The following is a 22,695-nucleotide window of genomic DNA, read 5'->3' as shown; positions in this document are numbered from 1 at the left end:
CTCCTTCTGGACTATTCTTAATTTTATGGTTCTGACATATATATGTCTGTGTTTCTAGTCTGGCACCGGAAGCGTAAGATTGAACATCTTACCTTACATGTAACAATTATGATTTAGATATACTGCAGCTGGAGTCCCGATGCAGTACTCTATGCGCTACTGAGTGCGGATAGAAATAATGATGATGATTTGATTTAATTTTGATTTATACGAGTTTGTGGTGATATTGAAAAATCACGAAGGAATTATCGTGATTTATTGATTCCAAGTCATTTAAATGTAAATTCATCATCACGCCGGGGTATAAAAGAAGTGTTTCAAAAGAATCCATTTTTTTGTCGAAAAATAATGGATAATTTAACATTTTCAAGTGAGTAAAATTGATATGTATTAAATGTTAAATGTTCTTCATCTCGGTTGTAATTTTATAATCTTAATCACTCCCTGTGGGTGAAATCCAGTATTTTGTGTACCACATTTTAAAATACTATAATATGAATAAACAATCAACTCAAAATAATGCCCCCAAAGATATACAAAGTAAAGCTTTACTGGTACACATTTTCTTATCTTTTTTCTTTGATTTGTAATATCATAAAAGAACGCTTTAAAATAAATATTATGTAGCGTGAGTTATGTATGCTATAATTATCCTTAATAACATCATTTAAAGTGTTGAGATTCATACATTTACATCATTAATGTTCGACCATTGAATGGTAAATAAATCAGCCGTAATTTGAGAGCGGTAAAATCGAAAAAAACTTTATCTTGTTAACAATTTACGACCGTTTTTGCAAATTATTTGATCCGTATTCGAAATTCATTTGATAAGTTTGTGGTTTAGTATCTGACCGTAAAAATTGGAAGGATTTTCACGACCTCGGATTTTATCGCAGCGTTTTGAGTCATAAAATTAATTGCCAGTATGATTGAGAGGTTCTTTATTAGAAAAAAATCTAGTATCTTCAAAAATCAGGGCCTGAAGCATGAGTGAATTCGTCAAATCGCGAATGTGGGCAATCTTTTCGTTATCGTCATTTATTTATTATTCTTTTAGATACTAACTATGCACGACCTTCTCCAAATCTGCGTTTACACTCTTTTGCCAACAAATTTACTTGTGATTAAGACATTTTTTATACAACAGTTATTCATTTGTAAACTTATTTAAATACATTATTAAACGCTAATTATAAAAGTCGAAATAAAACTTTCTTTTTCATAATTTTTTTTCTTTGTTTTTGATGTGTATTATTATTTTTGGTCGGCCTCGTGGTGTAATGGTCAGTGCGTTTGCCTAACATTCAAGACGTCTCGGGTTCGATTCCCAAAACGGTTGATATGAAATATTTATTTGAAGTATTTTTTCACTCTAGAATATTTCATAGCTCCTGGACTGGTACCTGAAGCGTAAGACAGATCATCTTTCCTTCATGTAATAAAAAATGATCAAGATACGCCGCGATTGATGTACCAATCCAGTGCCCTCTACACCATAAGGTGTGGAAAGGGAATGATGATGATTATTATAACTATCTTATTTCCGAAATAATTTTTATATGTTCTGTGTTCCATATAAATATTTACCTTTTACGATTTCCGTAATTGATTTTTAATTATTTATTTTAAATATTCATTTCTTAATACATTTTTTTTAATATATTTTCCAAATATTTATAATTTGTTTTTTATTTATAAGATTTTTCTTATTTACTTTATAAACCAAATGGTTTTAATATCCATATTTTTTAAGCTGCATTATGTTTATATATTTCTCTTATTTATAATGTCAAGTTTTACCTTTGATTTTGCATTCCAGCATGCATTTTTGGTTTCTACATGTCTTTTAAAAAACAAATTATGTTGATTTTTATTTATTTTTATTTTTAAAATCATTGCTGTGTTATTTTTGTAAATCCTTCCTAGGCTAATTGTAAAATTAAATAAATAAAAATGAATAAATAATAAATTTTACTCAAGGATATTGTGACTTCATAAATATGCATACGTGCACCACGAACACTTGTTCCGAAAAAACCTGCTGAACATATTATATAAGATCGTATCCCCTCTTCTATTAAAAAATTATGGATTTATATTTTTTTAATTTATAAAAAAAAATATTTGCGTTCTTACAATTTACCCATATACTCGTATTTTAATTTTGGGACTAATTTTAACGAGTTGTAAATAACTCACTATTATAAAATGGGAAATCAAGTCGGAGTAGAGTGGGATTTGAACCTTTGTCCCCTGACCCTTGAGTTTGCAAGACTAGCCAAGGGGCTATAACCCGATTTTATTAAACAATTAAAAATAACAAATAAAAATTGTTGTAATCTAGAAATATCAAGCATATTTAAATCAAAGAAATACGGTATACGGATCAGAAAAAAATTAAATTATTATTTGAAATAGCTGTATCAAAAATATCAAAATAACTGTATCAAGTAGATTACAAAAATTAAAATAGTTTCACGGAAAATTCAATTTCCTCTCCCGCCTCATGAAAATGAAGCAAAATTAGCAAGAAAATTTGAAAAAAAGTTATAACGGTTTTATGAGCAGTGTGACAAAACCGTGGCCAACCCGTCTCTATGAAAATAAAAAACAAGTCAGGATGCGTGAAACTGAATATGAAATTTCCTCTTCATTTAATGAAATCTAAGCTTTACTTGTATAAATAATATTTTGAATAAAACCGTTTTTTTTGTAACGTTTATAACGAAAACATATGTCGCTCGGTCAATTAAAGGAATTTAAACATGCTTATGACCAAACTCACGCAAGTACAGATATACGTTTAAATTTTGTATGAATTTAAATAATATAATTATCGAATAGTGCGTAATTTTTCACGTTACGGTTTATTGTTTATCTTTTTGTTACTATTTTTCTCAGCCAGTAAACTTGAAGTTTTATGATTTTGTGGGAAAATGTTGAAATGGTGGTATATTGCATTACAACGGAAAAATACAATTTACTTTTAATTAACTAATCGTATGGAAGTTTTATTTACAACTTACTGTTTTTTTTTTTTTGAAATATCCGAGACGTTTCAGTACCAATACTAACCTTGCGTTGATAGTAATTTATTTAAAATGGCCTCTTAATTTAAAGAATTACTACTTAACACATATTTAGATTAGCGGTAGTGTTGAGATCTGATTAAAAGTGTAGTGCTGTAATGAGAAAGTTCAGTGTTTTAAAAAAAATACATTTTTGTTAATAGACTATTAAACCACGCCAATTTTTATTTTCATATACCGTATTATCAGCGATATGATTTTTTAAAGTTTTGTATTTCTGAAATAACTCCGCATGTGACGTCAAAGGTTCTTCTTTGTCAGATGTCTCTCGATTGGTTCGTTTATGGTAAGCAAAACGAATATCCTTCACATCTCTCAAATCATTGGTTGGTTCATATGAACCAGTGACGTCGTTCAAAGTAGTGCGTTTTTATTATTTTTTTCGTACATTTTCAAGTAACTTTGCACTACAATTTACTGCTCTAATTTTCGCCGTGCGCAAGAAAACATTTTTTGTATCCAATTTCCCGTAAGGCTGAAGTTTCTGATTTTTCATAGAGAAATATCCCTTTTATTTTACGATTTTTAATTAATAAGGGTATATGAAATACTGTCTAGTAAAAAAAAAAAGTATTTATTCGTAGCATACAGAAATTATGATTTTTAATTCCTGCAAAAACAGTTTCTTGCATTCGCCACGCCACTAATACGTCACGATTCGGTTAAATTTTAAATTTCGTTTGTGACCGTTTAAATTTAAATAAATCATCTTCATGAATCTTGACGTCACAATTGTCAAGGCCAAACATGTCACGTATATTTTAAGACATATTTTTTAACAATTTTATATTTTTAATTATTTATGAAAACATTTCTCCACAATATCCATGTTGATTTCAAAAATACAATTAAGTTTTTAAATCCATTTTACATGTTTTTATGGGTCTTTGTAGCATGTGATATTTTCCTATTGCGGTGTCCTGTAGAAATTAATTGAAAATAATAACTGAGTTTCAATTTAACGCCAAAACCATACATCTGAAAAATAAACGGATTAAGAAAACCTTATAGAATTCTAAGTGCGTAAAAGAAATATTTTCAATTGTAATATTCAAAATATTTGTGGTCAAACATTTTAATAAATGTTGGTAAATATTTGTATAATATTATTGTACTAACCGACTTTCATTTCCGTATCCGTCTCATCGCGAGGACTCTTATTTTATAAACATGCAAGTCTCGAAACCAGTAGACATAGACAAGACAGTTACTGGTTATGAACAAATACTAACATTTCATTGAAATATTTTTTCTACGGAATAAAACTTAACGTTAGAGCAAGCGCGAAACCTGCCATGCAGCGTTTTTTTTTCTTTCGCTCTTATAAAAATAATGTACCTACCTATTTTTTTTTTGCGGCGAACCGCTTTTATTCTTTACGGTTTTTTATTTTTTGTCGTTAATATTTGAATTAAATTTTATTATAAATTTATTTCGTTTTTCGGGATATATCAATGCCCAACGAAAAGGCTAACAAAGGACTGTATTTTTTTTGACCGAACCAATTTGGCCAAATTATCCTTTAACGTTTCCACGGCAAATACACTATAGCTACACTCAATATTTGATATTTATTTCATGTTTCTATTTATCACGATCATCAATACATCCCGATGATCTCATCTGTTTTGGGAAATATTTTTTCTTACATAAGTTACGATATTAAAATATTTGGTTAAATTATGTAAGCTTTTCTGAGAATTGAAAAATCGCATTCTACATAATTGTTAATCCACGAATTTAGTAAAGTATCACTTAAGCTTTAAAATATTGATCCGCAGTTAAAAAATAACAACGTTTGTATTTAATTTATGTTTAGATGAACTTTTTGTTTTAAATTTACATCGATCGTGAATCTATTGTTTTGAAATACAAGTTTTTATGATCATAATCTTGTATTTATTGCAAAATTAAGACAAATCATTTTTGATTTGAGAAAAAATCTACACGTTAAGGCATTAAGAAAGTTTATTAACTTTCATTGGCTGGTTAAAGTGACCTCTTTGTACACCGTGAAACATCATATAAATAAATCAGCCAACGAATGTTTTTTTTATTTATTGTTTTTAATGGAAGATTTGGCCAGTGCTGTAAGAATATGAACCCATAAGTAAATCATTATCATTTATCCTAATATTCACCTGATGGTACATATGGCACTGTATTGATAAAGTACATGTGGTGTATTTCAGGAAGGAAAGGTGATCAGTCTTTTCATGTGCCAGTTCAGAAATACTGCATTTAGACACCAACATTAAACACATTTTTTTAATGTCAACCTACCCAAGAATCGAACCCTGGACCGCAAAAATGGCAGCCAACTACGTCCACCATTACACTACGTTGCAGATTTTTTTCCACTCATAATTAAGAGTAGTCGTTGAGTCAAAAACACTCTTCCAGGATTCTAGTTTTAATTTCACGCACAAAATTGTAGTTTTAATTATAAGCAAATACTAGCTAATGATTCAACATAAACCTAGCAAATATAATTTTATTTTATTTGCATTTCTCCTTAGGCTGCAGTCCGATAATAAGTAAGGAAATTAAACGGTTTTGCCAATGCAAAAGGCTTTTTCTTCAAAATTACACAATAAAAAGATTGAATTAATAAATATACTATAAAAATAATTATTTTATTAGATATTTCTGATTAACATATTACAACAGAGATGAAGAACATTTAAGAAAAGGTAATATAGAAGTCTAGGCATCTACAAGGCTTATGACCTGTCAATGGCTGGTTTAAGTGGCCACTTTACAAACTGTGTAACATTCACCATTCTGCCTATATTTGAACATCTATATTCCTTAAATTCTTTCATCTCTTGATGTTTGGGAAGTTAAAGAGCGGAAACCTTTATTTATGAAACCTTTATTTATTTTTATATACTTCACAAATATCATCTTTACCTTTTCTGTGTAGATTAATTCATCTAAATTGAGAACTTTCTTCACTTAATATAAACCCGTAGTTCTAGTATATTTATTAAAATTAAATCTTTCCCATAAATAGAATAAATCGAATAAAATGATAATCCGTGTGAGCCGCGGTACGCTGACTACTCGTATAACCCATGTTAGGAATCGAACCCCAAGCATCTCGCATGGTAGGGAAACGCACTGACTATTATTAGACCGCAAGGCGGATATTTTGTCATGACAATTATAGTTATGATTTCTTTTTTGATTCCTCATATTATAATTATTGGGAGTATACGATATGAAATAATCCTCTCTTAACTTTTTAATCATAGTAATCTTACAAACGTGACTTTGTAGAATCAAATTTCATAGTTTCTATTCGTATTTGAGCACAATTTGATTTAACATTTATTCGACCTACTTTTCAAATAAGAAATTACACATATCCTTGGTTTTATAATCTCTTAATAAGAACAAAAAAATATGTATGTATGCTTAATATCATGAGCGATACTTCTGGATACTAAGTGATTTGTTGACCCGAACTATTGATCTTCAGACCTTTAAGTTTGTTTCTGCGATCAAACACGTCAATCGTGCTGGTAATTTTAAGTTAGCTAAGTAATTTCAACGCTGCCAAGAGAAACATAACCAAAATGCTGCTTAGATGTGAAGTTCGTGCCGTTAGTGTTGGTAAAAAACACTAAGGTGTTTAAACAATTTGATTAAATTATCGAGTTTTTGGCAATTTACTAACAGTATCTAGGTGTTAGGAATAAAATACAAAAAAAAAATAATATGAAAAAATAACACATTTTACAGTTTTTTTAGTGTACATACGTTGTTTGTTACAGATCCTGAGTAGCTAGGAATTTCCTGTGATTAATCAGGACCCCTTTGTTACATAGAACCTACATGTAAATAAAGATGATCAATTATTGTTTTAATGAAAATCAAAACAGAAATAGAAATTACAAAATATTGTTGATCAGTTATAATGTCAATGGAAAAATAATTCACAATTTTTAAAACAGTCAAAATATTATTTCTATAGAAACATACAGTCAACAATGATTAAATAACATAATAAAGGCAATAATGAAAGACCAGTGAAGATTCTAAAAATTCAAATTAAATATTAAATAATGGTAAATTCTTAAATGTGTGTGTGTGTGATATGTGTGTAAGAGGGTGTGTTTGTGAGTATTTGTATGAGAGGAAGTGCTTCAGTATTTGTTAGCGTGTGCATCATAAAAAAGCAAGTAGGAGTGTATCGCAACCATATCGAACGAGTCGTAGTTTATTTTTTAGTAAATTTAGGGGCATGTTAAATTTATCATAATCGAAAATAAAAATTGTTAATTGAACAAGAACGGAAGACGAAATCGTGTTGTGCATAGTTAGTGCTACAGAGTGGCAGATGGAATATATTTATTTTATGTGGCGCAAAAGGGGACATTAAAATTAATTTTAGAGAGTAGTAGAGTAGTTTAAAGAGTCTACTTTATTATTTCATAATTCATATGAATAGCATAATTTAAATAGAGTGCGTCTATTTTCAAGGCTAAAAATTTCATTGCGACATTAAAATTAAAATTGCAATTCACCTGTTTACCATCTTCTTATTTAAGTACATGAATTTAAGTTTAAGTAAGTGAAATTCGTTGATGCCCGTTTTCTACGTACATTCTTTTGTCCTGACCTTTAAGTTATTCTCTGCATATGAGATAAGAATGTAATTTTCTCACCTCATCAAAATCAGTAATTGATATTTCTTAATTGTATGAGCTTGTTTTGTAATTCGCGTCTTTCTATTTTTTTATGATTCAAAATAGTTCATAAATAATATTTTTCAATTTTGTGAAATTGTAAGTAAAATTGATATACGTGGCAAGTCAATGATATAATTGAAACAAGTGATGGATATGTTTTCAAGAGATGGAAAAGTAGAAAAATACGTTGAAAGGGGAGTGAATGCGGGCAACAAAATAAACGGCGCACTAAGCACAGTAATTGCTAATAAAACTATGTCAATCGAAGCAGTGCACAACGGATTTTTCGTCCCAACCCCAACACTTATGTCTGGAAGTGAAACATCAAACAGGCAAAGAACGGATACAAGCCGAGTGAACGCGGTTGAAATGCGATCTCTTCGACGAATGTGTGGGAAATCAATGTATGACAGGGTTACAAATGATGAAATCAGACGAGAGTATAAATCTGAGTCAAGTATAATTGATAAGATTAAGAAAAGGTCTCTGAGATGGTTTGGTCATGTATAGCGAATGGACTACGAAAAAATATTAAAACAAGTATGTATGGCAAAAATGAACGGTAACGTGAGACGAGGACGACCAAGGAAGACGTGGCATGATCAGATAAACCAAAATCTTAAGTCTGATCATGTCAAAAGCTGACAGAACCGAAGGGCATGTATGATAAGATGTATGAATGTGGAAGAAGCTACGAATATATGCCAGGATAGACGTGTGTGGCAGTCCATTTTCTCTGCATACCCCTACGGGGGAATGGCGTGATTGCAATAGTAGTAGTGGTAGTGATGAACCAATTTATTTACAAGTAATTCAAATAGATCAAGTCAAAGAAGGAATCGTGTGTTAGAAATACCACATTGTAAAACGAGGCTAGCACAGAGGCATGCATATTTTTTAGGCTCAAATAAAAAAAAAGTGGACTGTATTTTAATTTCAATGAAATAAGTTAATATCCTCAATATGCGGTATGCAGTGTCAATCAGTCACAACCCCAACAAATGAGATTAATTAGGAATGGATGCCACTAACCTGGTTCATTCTTGATGGAATTGCGGTGGCCTGACTGGTCAATTGCGAGCGGCACCAACACTAGGACAGGCCGCTGATCTGGAGCTGAACACTGGTGGTCGGTGGAAACAAAGTCTATGATGCGGCACACGTTCAACAAAATAAACGCGCGATTCACGACACGAGGCCTTATTGTGGCGGATGATCAAAGAATACAAACAGTGGTTGTGGGTACAAAGGATGTTGAAGTTGTGACAATATTTTAACAATGCATACCCACATAATTCGCAACCACCTACTCTAGCCTCCTTCAGTGCCTACATCCCAATTTATTGGTTGCCATAATACAATTTTCAATAATGCGCCATAACAATATACTTTTGGGTAGAATAACAGAAGTATTTAATTTTATATTCTGAATAAATCTCAATCCATACATAGCTGTAAAACAATCAATATTATATCTGAATTTCCAGCCAGACACGCGGTTTATTTGTTTTGTTTTAATCTTATTTGTTTTTTTTTTGTCTTTAAAGGTCAGGTCGTGACCGGCGAAATAGTGATGGCCTCCGAGTCTGGGTGTCCTATTGAGATGCACAGAATAGAGGTAGAGAAGTGCGACGAGATGTATGATAAGGACTGCAGTGGGGAGCGTCACATTCCTTTTCATAGGGCGGCCTACGACAGGAGCACAGGGCAGAGTCCTAACAGCCCCAGAGAACAGGTGAGAGAACCTAAAAATCCTGTTAGTTTTCGGAGATTTATTTTTGCAGTGGTATAAGCTTGAGATTGACGCGAGCAAACTCATTATTGAAAAAATATTTAATAATAAAAAGCATAATATAATATCTTCTTCAGAAGAAAATACAATTTATTTGTTAAATAAGAAATAATGTTTGTTCTTAATTGTGTTGTACTTTATTCAAATAATTTACATTTTGTTCGTTACAACATTTAAAAATTAGACTTCGACTTTCAAAATTTGACACAAATTAATTTATTAAAACTCAAGATCTTTAGTTTAACTTCTTTGGATTGCAAAAATATCAAGCATTTCTCAATTTGCAGAAAACACTCCCAGCTCTAGAAAAATCTTACGGTACTTTAAAACTGGTAAAATACGAAATTATATACTGTTTTGAAACATAAATAAAACTTATGTTTTAATTGTATCATTTGTCGAAGTCAAAAACATTTCAACTGTTGTGTAGATTTGAGTATTCTCTCTTTTCACAAAAGTGCTATTATCTCAGTTTCACTTTTCTATGGCCGGCTGCTTTTAGCATAACTACGTTTAATTGACGCGCATGCAAGAAAATATCTATGAATGCAGAGGAAGCGAGGTGCAATGCAACGACCGAGTGATATAAAGTTACATCCTCTCCGCCTAAACGGCGTGTCGTTTTTTGTTTGGTTTAGATATTCACAAGGATAACCGAATTATAATAAAGTTAATTGGTGTAAAAGATATATGAAGATAAAATACAAAAAAAAGTTTTATTTTAAAGATAAACTTCAAGTCAAAACATTTACAGGGCCTATGCTATATTGTCGCTTTAGTTCGTTTTTGTCTAACAGACCAAAACACAAATCTGCAGAAATAGAGCTTTAAAGGTGCTGTTCCTCGATCAACACAGCACAAACTATGGCTTGCACGCACCAATGTCCCGATTGTGTCGTATTGTAAACTCGAGACAAGATCTGGACTTTTTTGGTGTAAGTCTTTATAGATTTAAAAATTCACTAAGATAGACCAGATCTTGTCTTGAGGAAGTAGTTTTAATTTTTTTTGTCCTAGCTTTAGTTTTATTTGATGGTATTTTATTTTATTATTGCCTGTATTTATTATAAGAAATTGTATTTACCATTGTTGGAATGGACTGCATAAGTCCGTCAAATAAATAAATAAAGGCTTTTTTTACGAAAAAGGCACAAATAATGACCACAACTCGTTAAAAGACAAAATTCATAAAAAAACCCCTTAAAAAATTTTGTAAATATATTTTTCATTTGAATTTTATAAATTAAAGATTTTTTAAAAACTCCTGTAAAATTAACTCAATTTCGTCAAAAATGGTCTGTTGGACAAAAAATAACTAAAGTGACGATGTCATTTGCTGATTTGTGGTATTTAAGCGCCCTTGAGGGATATTATTATGAAAATGGCACTATATAACTTATCCATATTAATTATATTAATTTTAATGATTAATTTAGACACTTTTATGAAAAATACGATATGAAAAACCCGCGGTCTTCCGACACTTGTATTTTGCCTATTCGGCCTATTCTTCATTTGTAACATATTTAAACGATTATATTGTAAAATAATAATTATGTTATTTAATTATTATTAACAAAACCAATGTTCTGAGCTGTACCTATAAATCCCGAACAAATCATAAGTTGTGCAGATACAACATATAACATTAAAATAATTTCAAAAGTGGTATTTATAAAACATTCCTAATATGTGAGAATGTGAAAGTTTTGATGCGCAGAATGTATCAGATTACTTTGCTATATTAGATTGTAAACTCCCATACACGAATGTAATTTAAAATACATTACGATTGAATTATTACGAAAATAAAACTTTGTTAAAGAGTTATACAATTTTTATTATTTTGCAAGAACACTACGACAATTTCGGGAGAGCACTCCTCCCATCGACGGGTGATATAAAACTAATATAGTACAAACAGAATATTGTTCACGGTGTCATTATAGTGTCGGTTTTGTGGTGAAATAGTCAGCGCATTTGCCTACCATGCAAGAAGTCTCGGGTGCGATTACCGACATGGTTGGCATGAAATATTTATTTAAGGGTGTTTTTAAACTAGAATATTTCACAGTCCCTGGACTGGTACCTGAAGCGTAAGATTGATCATTCCATCTTCGTGTAACAAAAATGATCAAGATACGTTGCGATTGGTGTACCAAATTAGATGTGGAAAGATAATGATGATGATGTCACTATAGAATATATACAAAAAAACAAACGAATTAATCAGCGATGGAACCAAAAGCATGGTGGTTATTCCACTTATCTAAGGTGTAGGGTCCATAGTCCATAGTCGATGACACACACGTGTTAAATTAGTTCACCTGAAGTAGACTAATGACCGACGATGCAATGTCATCATTTTATATGGAATCCAATACAACTTATATTGCAACTCTAGCAATATTGCACATAAAGACGGAATCGTCGTCCTGCAGACATTCACATCGTCCCTACCATGAAGAAATGAACTACAAAGAAATATTGAGTATTATTATTATAATGTTGAGTATTATTCAATTAAAATCAATAACCTACTTCCACTATCTATCAAAGCAATTAGTAATGAGAAAATGTTTAAAAAGGCTATAAAAAAAATGGATAGTAGAGTTAGGTAGAAGTAAAATGGATTGTCTCATTCGCCCATACCAATGCTGAATCAACTGCTCCACAACTGTATAGCTTATGTTAGGTTTTTGTTATTTTCATTGTGTGTTTTGTAATATAAATAATATAGATGTACAAAAATACCTTGTTTTTAAAACTGTTTGAATATTTGTTAATTATGTTTGTTTTTTAAGTTAGTCTTCTTTGTTTATTCTCAAATGTAATTTAAAAAAAAACTAAATTGTGTAGTGTCCTCGGCACGGGAAACCCCAGTGAGGTCACATTATTTTTATTATTATTCATAGTTTGTAAGCGAAAAATATGAATAAATAAATCAATAGTATATAAAGAGACTACAGGACGCAGCCAACATCACTCAGCTCGTTCAGTTAATCAGCCCATTAAGATCAGTGCAGTTCACTCAGCTCCAGCATGTAGTTCAAGTCCAGTCTCTTCAACCCATCATCGCCGCTACGCTCGCGCTACACAACCAAGCGCTGTATCTTATTCGCCATGTAATAAATACGCATCAAACAGCAACCTCGTATCTTCTTTGTCAATCTGTAACTGGGGTAGGAACTCCAACCAAACCCTTAACAACAAATTCCTACACATGTTTAAGTATCTGGGCCCCAATTACAATGGAAAGCTAACTGAGTTATCTTCTACTGTCTTTAAAGATAAACCGATATTTGTGTACGAACATGGTATATTTGCATGAAAATCGTCGGTAAAAAGTATCTTCGTCGGTAACCTATAATTGAACATGTTTAAAATAAAAAAAATGAATGCATTTTCTGCTTTTCATACAGAAAACATACTTTTAATGTGTTAATAAAATGGAAAATAAATGTTAACTTCCCATTGTAATCGGGGCTAAGGGCACTTTAGACAACTATCCATACCCCTTAGATGAGTGGAATAACCACCCTGCTTTAGGTTCCATCACTGATTAATTCGTTTGTTTTTTGTTTAAATTCTGTAATGACACCGTGAACAATATTCCGTATTTACTATATCAGTTTTATATCACTCGTCGATGTGAGGAGTGCTTTTCCGAAACTGTAGTAGTGCTCTTGTAAAACAATAAAAATTGTTTAACACTAATAACAAAGTTTTAATTTCATAATAATTTATAATTAAGTTTTACGAAGTAAATAATATTAATAATATTACTTTATGATTTAAATTTGTTGCAACAAGATAGGAAAAACATTTTTTAGAAGGGAATATGGAAATCTAAGCATCTACAGAGTGTATGACCTGTCATTGGCTGCTTAAGTGGCCACTTTACACACTGTGTAACACTTACCATTATGCCCATATTTAAACATTTACAGTTCCTCAATTCTTCCATCTGTCGACTTTTGTGAAGTAAAGGAGCTGAAACCTTTATCATGTGGGTAAGATTCATCCGGTTGAACCAAATCACCTTCTAGGCAACGCTTGAAAACAATTTTTAAATTTTTATACCACTTCTTTTAACAGTTAGTAGATTCTAAAATGTTTTGAGTATGTCCAATTTTTTGCAGACAGGCTAGATTTTCTCCGTGGACCTCATCCTTTACTTCACAAAAGTCAACAGATAGAACAGTTGAGGAATTGTGGATGTTTAAACATGGGCAGAATAGTGAATGTTGCACAGTGTAAAGTGGCCACTTAAACCAGCCAATGACAGGTCAAAAGACTTCCATATTCCCTTCTCAAAAATGTTTTCCCTCTCTTTTGCAACAAATTTAGATCGCAACAACTCTCTAGGGAGGAAATCTAGCCTATCTGCAAACATTTGGACGTACTCGAATCATTGTTGAATTACATTACGATTTTTTTATTTTATTTGAATTCAATAAACATAAATGGAAAAGTATCTCTCATCGTTTATTTCCTCTTGAAATAATACTACCAAATTTTAAATTTTGTTCGAGCCTTGAAGGTTTTAACGGAGTAGGTACTGATCAAATTAAGTCCCTAAGGTGAAAAACTTCGATGTGATTGACGGTTCGGTACTAAGTTATGCATCGAAAAACGAGATTTACACGAATGTCAGGGATGAGAGAATCAAAAGATAGGTTATTTATTTTAAAGTTTCAGCATAAAAATACATGTACTTTAGCGGACTTATTGTTAAAAGCAATATCTTACTGCCAACCAAAAACAGACTTGTAAAATTGGTAATTTTAAAAATTTTTAAAAATTTTATTCTATAAATATATTGCTTATAAATATAATGTTTGTAATCACAAAACATGGATATATTACCCTTTGCTGATTATTTGTGACATAATATTTAGGTTTTTCTAATAAACTTGTATAATAAAATAATATTTAAATAAATAAAACAACACGGATAATCAATATAAGATCATTAGTCTTTTTCATCTAGTATTTAAAAGTATTGTTTATACTCTAAAATAAAATGATGTCTTTTTATTTAAATTTAATAGGTCTTTTTTTTTCAACTTTTTTCATTGTGCAAACATATTTACTTTATACGATGCATTGATTCTTAATCTTCCATCACCTGAATGGTTTCATTAATTTTGTTCATAATTACTGTCGAATTAAATCGAAGTTAAATTCAACCCGTCATTCGATGAACCGATAAAATATAATCTGAATTCTCGATCTAAATGATTTAAATAAATGCCACGGACGAAAGTGCTGGTAATTAATTTAAGACTGAATTTGCAGGTCCTCGATGTTTGTTTTTGGATTCGGAGGAATTGATTTGAAATTTAATAAATTATTGGTTAATCGATAATTTTTTTTTTTGTCAGCAAGTTATTTATTTATTGACGGACACCGTCCAACTCATGGATGCAGTATCGAAATACAAAAATGTGTACATTAAGTTGACCTAGAACAAAAAACAAAAAGCAAATACATGGATACAAGAGAATTAATGCAAACAACTAATGTCTCGAGCAAGTAGAAGAATTTGTGTATCTGGGAAGCATGTTTTCAAGAGATGGAAGAGTAGAAAAAGATGTTGAAAGAAGAGTGAATGCGGGCAACAAAATGAACGGAGCACTTAGCACAGTAATTTCTAATAAAAATATGTCAATCGAAGCTAAAATGGCAGTGCACAACGGAGTTTTAGTCCCAACACTTATGTTTGGAAGTGAAACATGGAACTGGCAGAGGAAGGATAATAGCCGAGTGAATGCGGTTGAAATGCGATCTCTTAGACTAATGTGTGGGAAATCAATGTATGACAGGGTTACGAATGATGAAATCAGGCGAGAGTGTAAATCTGAGTCAAGTATAATTGATAAGATTAAGAAAGGGTCTCCGAGATGGTTTAGTCACGTAGAACGAATGGACGACGAAAGAATGGTAAAACAAGTATATATGGCGAAAATGAACGGCAACGTGAGACGAAGACGACCAAGGAAGACGTGGCATGATCAGATACACCATAGTCTTAAGTCTGGTCATGTCAAAAGCAGACAGAACCGAAGGGCATATATGACAAGATGTATGAATGTAGAAGAAGCTAGGAATTTATGCCAGAATAGACGTGTGTGGCGGTCTATTTTCTCTGCCTACCCCTACGGGGAAATGGCGTGATGGTAGTAGTAGTAATAGAAATAAAATTACAGCACCTATAAGTACTTTTTCATAGTAACTGAATTCAATTCACATATATTATGTTTGAAGTCCGAATCGATTCATTAACTTTAATCGATGTTTTTAAGCAGGTCACCACTATAAAGCTAAAACCTACAAATGTCAAATGTGACCTATTAAATTGCCCCTACTATAACTTGTTTATTTTGGAGGACATTTCTGTCGTACGTCTTTGACGAGTTTCAAATACATTTCAGAAAAATTAAACTAATTAAAAAAATACCATATAGTGATAAGAGTAATTACACATATTTTATGAACTTTGTAGGTTTATTCATCGATTTGAAAGAGTCATCAGTGAATGTTTAAATGGGAAAGATAAAAATACACTTTTAAAATAATTCCATCAGTACCTACATACCTGGAGGATATGAAATATTTTTTGTATTTATATAAATCAATTCAGCTTTAAAAGAGTTGGTAAAAATAAACCCTTTAAGAATAATAATAAATTTATAAATAAAGTCTTTTTAACTTATTATTATTTCAAAATATTGCAGTAAAATAAAAAAGAGCGTTACTTCTAGTCATTCGAAATCAAACTTGTTTATCGTCAAGTTCTTTTTTAAAATGACAATGTGTATTTTCGAATAGATAACTTGCTCCCATTTTTTAGAAAAACATATTTTATCATACAACTCCCTCCATAAACATATTTTTAAATTAGTTTGATAATGTTATAAATATATACCCTAAATATATCGCTTTATTCCAACTTTCATTCATACACTACATAACACTGTTTATGAAGAAATTGGTTGTAATTACGGTTTCGTGACTGAAATTGGCCCGATAAACGATACATTGTTGCATTTCGTGTTGCGAATATTATTGATACATTTACTATTTGTGAACGTATAAATTACTTAAAATTATTAAATTGAACATCAAAGGATTGAATCGATTTCAGCCTATTTCACACCATCGTGATAATCCACCCAGCTCGATAAAATAACATAGAATGGATTGATGTTAATTGTTTTATAAATATTTTTTACTTAATTTATTTATTTATATATTAGGGAAATCAAACAGTCTTTATATAAATACAAGGTACAAAACAACAATAAAAAAGTAAAACCAATTACAGATTTCACATTAATTATTATGAATGCATGAGGAGAGGGGAGAAAATAATTACATTCTAAAAAAAAAAGCAAATAAAAAGGAGAAGACATTGTAAAGCTCCAACTTTACTTTCCTCCCCTCTCTCTCTGCTTCCATGAACATTTATATTTCTAAGTAAAAGTTCACAATCAACAATAAATTATTAGATGCAGGTAGTAGATGTACATATAAATAAGTATAAATTAAGAGTTGAAATTAAAAGTAAAAGTAAAAGTTAAAATTGAAAGTTTAAATTTAAATGGAAAGTTTAAATTTAAAGTTAAAATTAAAAGTTAAAATTAAGAATTAAAATTAAAAAGTTAAAATTGAAAGTCAAAATTAAAAGTTAAGCAGGAGATAAACTTGAAATGTCTTTAACAGATCTGATAAAAATATGGTATTTACAATGTAATATGTCGATGTCACTAAAACAGTCACTACAGGTAATCTGTATTCTTCGAAGAGTGCTATTTTTCATATAATTAGTAATTGAGTTAGGAAGGTCGAAGAGTACAGATTGACGAGTTCTACGGTCAGGGACTCGATATGAAATGCTTCTAAATTTTTTTTAATGACAGGCAAACGCACTAACCAGTAAACTATGATACCATATTATCTCCACTCGATTTTTGTTCGCAGGATTTTTACCCGAGAGTAGCCGCTGAATCAATTTCAAACAATTATAAATGAATATAATAAATTAATCCATCCCAATTTTACCGTGCCGTGTGAAATTGTACGGTACGTGTGTAGTGAGTTTAAGGCTCATTACCAATGGGGAGAAAAATAGAGTCTCTAAACTTATTGTACAATGGTTTAAAAGTGTACAATATAGAAGTATAGGCATCTACAGATCTATTGAGCCATTGGCAGGTTTAAGTGGTTAAACTCAAAATATTGTTACATTTATATTTTTATTTGGCTAATTTATACAGCGCCATTTTTAAGAAAATCACCTCAAGGGCGCTGTACAGTAAATAAATATCCCAGCACGTCTTGCAGCTACAGAGCGCAGGGACGGTTGGGATTCTAGCTCCTCGTCTCAAATTATGATATATAGGAGCTAGATTACAGCATGTATTGTAGCGACAGAGCGCATGGACAGTAAGAAATCTAGCCCCTATTTTATTTTTTTATTTTATGTTATTTGACAATGAAGTTAAGAGTTATGCAAGTGATATTTTGAAAAACGAAATAAGAAACAAATGTTTAAAAATAGAAATTAGATTACAACAAGTCTTGCAGCTACTAAGCAATAATTTATTTGTATAATACTTTAATATGTTAATGTCTTAAATAAGTCACGGAGATTTTGAACTTCTGTGTCTGGGCAGATACAGAATACAGCTTTTTTATTTCTTCATTTTTTTATTTGAAAATTTATTTTTTAACCCTAATGGATTATTACATTCATTTAAAAAAATAATATAAACAATTTTTTATTCATATTCTGTTGTTGAAAATAATATTTTTTACATCTTTTGAAAAGTTTGTCTGAGTCTTTTGTTTAGTTTTGTCTAGTCGTTTATTGCATAATTTCAATCCCTAGTTTATTAGTATTGATTGTCCCTGTTTTGTTTTAAAAAAATGTATTTGATATTTTTCTGATATTCTCGTATTATATCCGTGTTGACTTTTTTTGACAATTTTTTACAAGTTTTAGTTCTTCGCCTACAATTACATTAGTGGCTAAATTATGAATAAATTTGAATGATTCTAGTTGAAAGAGTTCAGTTATATTTAATTGCTTAGTTTGTTCAAAAAGTTTTCTAGTTGCAGTTAGATTGGAAAGGTCATATAATAACTTTTAAATTTTATTTTGTTGTCTTTGTAGTCTGTTTATGGAATAAAACAAGAACCCTAGATAAATGTTTTCGACTTTTCGACATTTTTATTCCCTTCTCTAAAATTTTCTTCATCTCTGTCGTGATATTTTAGTATTGAGAGCTAAGGGTTGAATCCATTTCTTGTCTACAAAAATTTGAGCAAACTTGAAATATTGTTGATAAATCCACCTGGTCCTACAAAAACTGAAAAATATTTTCAGGCGTAGCCTAGTATTGAGGGGGAAATAATTCAATGAATCTCACCTACATAAATAAATGTTTTAGTTCTTTAACTCCACAAAGATAATAATGGCGAACATAAGCCTCCCCCTTTACTCCCCATATCTCCTTATCCTGAGCCAACCGTATCCAACCACTTCCTACAACTCGTCTTATGTCATAAGACCAACTTTTCTGAGGCCTGCCGACACTTCTACCCGTTCCGGGACTTTTTTGGTCCATCTAGTCCGTGGTTCTGGCTATATATATGACCAGTTCTATTTATTTTTTAAAATTTTTTTTTTTGAAAAAATAAATATTTGCGTTCTTATGATTTACCCAAATATTTAATTTTGAGGGCCATTTTCACTATTAGAAAATGGGAATCAAGTTGGGGTAGAGTGGGATTCGAACCACAGACCTTTGGTCCGTGAGTCCGAGACACTAGTCACAGGACCACAACCCGATTCAGTTGGCGGTCCTGTGGACTACATCATTGACCTTTGTTCTCGCTCTAATCCATGTATTGGTTTTTCTGTCTCAACGAAATACCCAGCATTCTCCTTTCCATGGCTCTCTGTGTCACTGATAGTTTGAGTATTTTTTTTTCGTGAGCACAAAAATTCGCCATATGTCAGTACAGGGAGAACACAAGCATCAAAACGTTTCTTTAAGTAATAAAGTGAATATTTCTGATATATCAGGATATATGAGTGCTCACCAAAGGCAGCCCATGCTTGACCTCGCCATCTTTCTATTTCAATCTCTTGATTATCTTTCCCGAGGTTTATTTCGTTTCATAGGTATATATAGCTATCAACCTTTGATTGATTCATCAACTGATTGGCCCACCTTAGAATATCCTTCTTTATTCCAACAGTTTAGCTAAAATAATATAATATAATAGCAGAAAAATCCTCTTTTTGAAACATAAACTTTGCATATTATAAGCAAGGTAAAAAATAATGCAACTCCCATATAAAAAATATATAAAAAACTATCAACCTTTTATGAATAGATCCCGAAAATTCAAGTTTTGTTTTCTTAAAAACAGCTATTGAATGTTTACATTAATTTCAATTTAGAATGGGAAAAATAACGCTGCCTAGTAATCGGATTTTGGATTCATATAATTGATTTGACCTTTGGGTAAGTTGGTCGACTATAATGAATATTATGGTTTTATAATACACATTGTTTAAATACGACGTCTAAATTACCAGCTTGGTGCAAGAACTGACAATAATGTGCACTAACCCGTTTGATGAAGGAAGACTATTTAGGAAGGTACCTAAGGTCATGCGCCTAAATACTGTCAAATACTGCAATAAAATTATCGTTTAAAATTAATGTGCGCAAAATGCTCATACCGAGACTGCTGACGAGTTAAGTTGTCTAGTAATTTGTTAAATGCTGATTTCAAGACTGAGCTGCCTGCTGACAAGCCAACTATTTCCTCACTCGTTTCTATCACGTAATTTTTAATCTTAAACGTAAGTTACCAGTCTGAGGAATGCGACTTGCAGATTATTATGTACGAAGAACATCTCCAGTCCATAATTCAACTGCGTGGCCTAAATACTTCTAGCCGAGAATGTTTATATCAAAAGCAATTAAATATAAAGTACGCTCTTCGAGCTCATCTTCAATAAGTTACAAGGACTTGTGTAAGATCGATAATCTCAGACGTATTATTTATTATTTGAGACGTAATCGAATGGATTCAGAGCCAGCAATCCTCGATCTGTGGAATAAATGAGTAAAAACTTCTCATCTTGTGATAAATGAAAACGCACATTATATTCGATAAAAAAAAAAAAAAAAAAAAAAAAAATGAAAATGAAAAAAATGATAACGAATTAACGCCCACTTAGGTATTAACTTACGCTAGAGAGAAAACCGGAAAATTATAATGATATTTTATCTTCCAACGAGGAAGTTCAACGGTACAGGAAATTGGTTGTAAAATATGTTTTCTTACGTGCGATAAAATTAAGAACATAAATTTTACGGCAAAGTTTCTTAAAAATGTAAGAAAAAAAAACAATAATAAATATGTAAATCTCCCCCCCCCCCCCCTCCTTATCCTATCTTCAAGCATTTTTGTCCTTATCCCGCCCAATTTACAGTAACTTAATGTTCTTAAAATTAATATTTAAAAAATCTTTGATTATTGAGTACTTGAAAATAACATTTTTATATGTATAAATTGTATGTATTTATTTGATATGTAATATATATATTCTTTACTCACTTTGTATACTATGTGGAAATCTGTTATTGGTTCTGAGTTTATACACTATATCTGTTTGTTTACTAAAAATATGTATGTAGAACTGTTGATTTCCCTAATAAAATAAAATAAAATAAAATAAAATAACTATTTTGAACGACGTCACTAGTTTACATGAATCAATCAATTAAAATAGAGTTTTGAAGAATTTCCACTTTGTGGTTAGTCCACGGACCAATCGACAGAACTGACCGAGAAGAAGCGGAAAAGATTTTGATATATGGAGGAATTTCAGAAATGCAATACATGAAAAAATCATGGCGCTGATAGTAAGATACATACAAAAGGCATAGTTAAATAATTTATTAACAAATTAATAAAAAAAACAAAAAACCACTGGTCTTCTTCGTTTTTCTGTGGCTTGTACTACGAAACAAGTCAAATAAGTGCGTCAAAATAATTAACCTTTTTCAATAATTTTTTTACATGTCACTTTTCTTTTTTTATTTTCTATCGAAACGAAGAACGGGAAAACAATTTTAAAAGAGTGAGTTTTTAGTTTTGCACACCGGGACTTCGAGAAGAGTTAAACATCTTAATATCGTTAACTTAAAACTGGACAAGTGAGAATTCTCGTTTGTTGGCAAATCATGAGTAAAGTTTAGACATAAACACAAACTCATGGTTTTATTAATAAGTGGACTTTTATCAAAATAACACACAGTGGTTACACACATAAATAGAGACCCAAGCGTTAACCACAATCATAATACAAAATACTCTGATAGGGATCTGATACTAAGTGAAGGGGTGAACACTGTTCTGGCATCGAGACAACACTATTACGAGGGCAAAAAGGTCCATAACCTTTTGCCAGAATCGTGGAAAGACGGAAGTGTTGTCAAGTTGCGGAAGGTGTTGACCTCGCTCTTTCGTGACATTGGTCGTAGGGAGTCAGAAAAGGTGATGCATGCCACGGATTGGAGATTTTTACTGGATGTCGAAAATAAAATATTAAAATAAGGAATAATTTTAAAAAATATGTTTATAGATGGCAACCGGGAAGCTTCGCATAAATAAATTGTCTATGTTTTTATAAATGTATGTATGTGTATGTGCATGGGTGTATGTATGTGTGTGTGTATAGATGTGTGTATTTATATATATCTATATATGTGTATGTGTGTATGTATATGTATCAAAATGTGTATACGAATAAGTTTATATTTTATTTGTTTGTGCTGTCTATTAATTTGTTGACTATTATAATATATTAAAATGAAATTGCCTAGCTTGGAACGGAGTATGTACCCTTGTTAGCTAGGCAAAGTGAACGTAAAATTGTATTTTGATGAAGAGTGTGAATAAATAAATAAATCAAATAAAACACCGAAAACACTGTCAAAATTTGCTTGTTCTAGAAATATGCCCATTATACGAAGGGTTTGGCGAGCAAGAAATATTAATATGCCTAGAGTTGCAATCGGTT

General features: G+C 31.1%; 2 protein-coding genes across 4 annotated transcripts in view; both read left to right on the top strand.

Moving 5' to 3' along the window:
• The window catches only part of Duox (dual oxidase), a 280,019-nt gene that overhangs the window by 201,553 nt on the left and 55,771 nt on the right, over positions 1-22,695 (top strand). For all 3 annotated transcript variants that reach the window (XM_088225103.1, XM_088225101.1, XM_088225102.1), the window contains exon 5: positions 9,337-9,524. In XM_088225103.1, coding sequence (XP_088081229.1) covers positions 9,337-9,524 — 188 coding nt within the window. The remainder of the gene's footprint in view (positions 1-9,336; positions 9,525-22,695) is intronic.
• The window catches only part of LOC148282413 (uncharacterized), a 190,863-nt gene that overhangs the window by 123,733 nt on the left and 44,435 nt on the right, over positions 1-22,695 (top strand). The window lies entirely within an intron of this gene.

The sequence above is a fragment of the Micrasema longulum genome, unplaced genomic scaffold, assembly GCF_059751315.1.
Source record: "Micrasema longulum isolate JH-2025_06_02 unplaced genomic scaffold, ASM5975131v1 h1tg000331l, whole genome shotgun sequence".
Classification (NCBI taxonomy): Eukaryota; Metazoa; Arthropoda; class Insecta; order Trichoptera; family Brachycentridae; genus Micrasema; species Micrasema longulum.
This window is presented reverse-complemented; position numbering and strand designations above follow the sequence as displayed.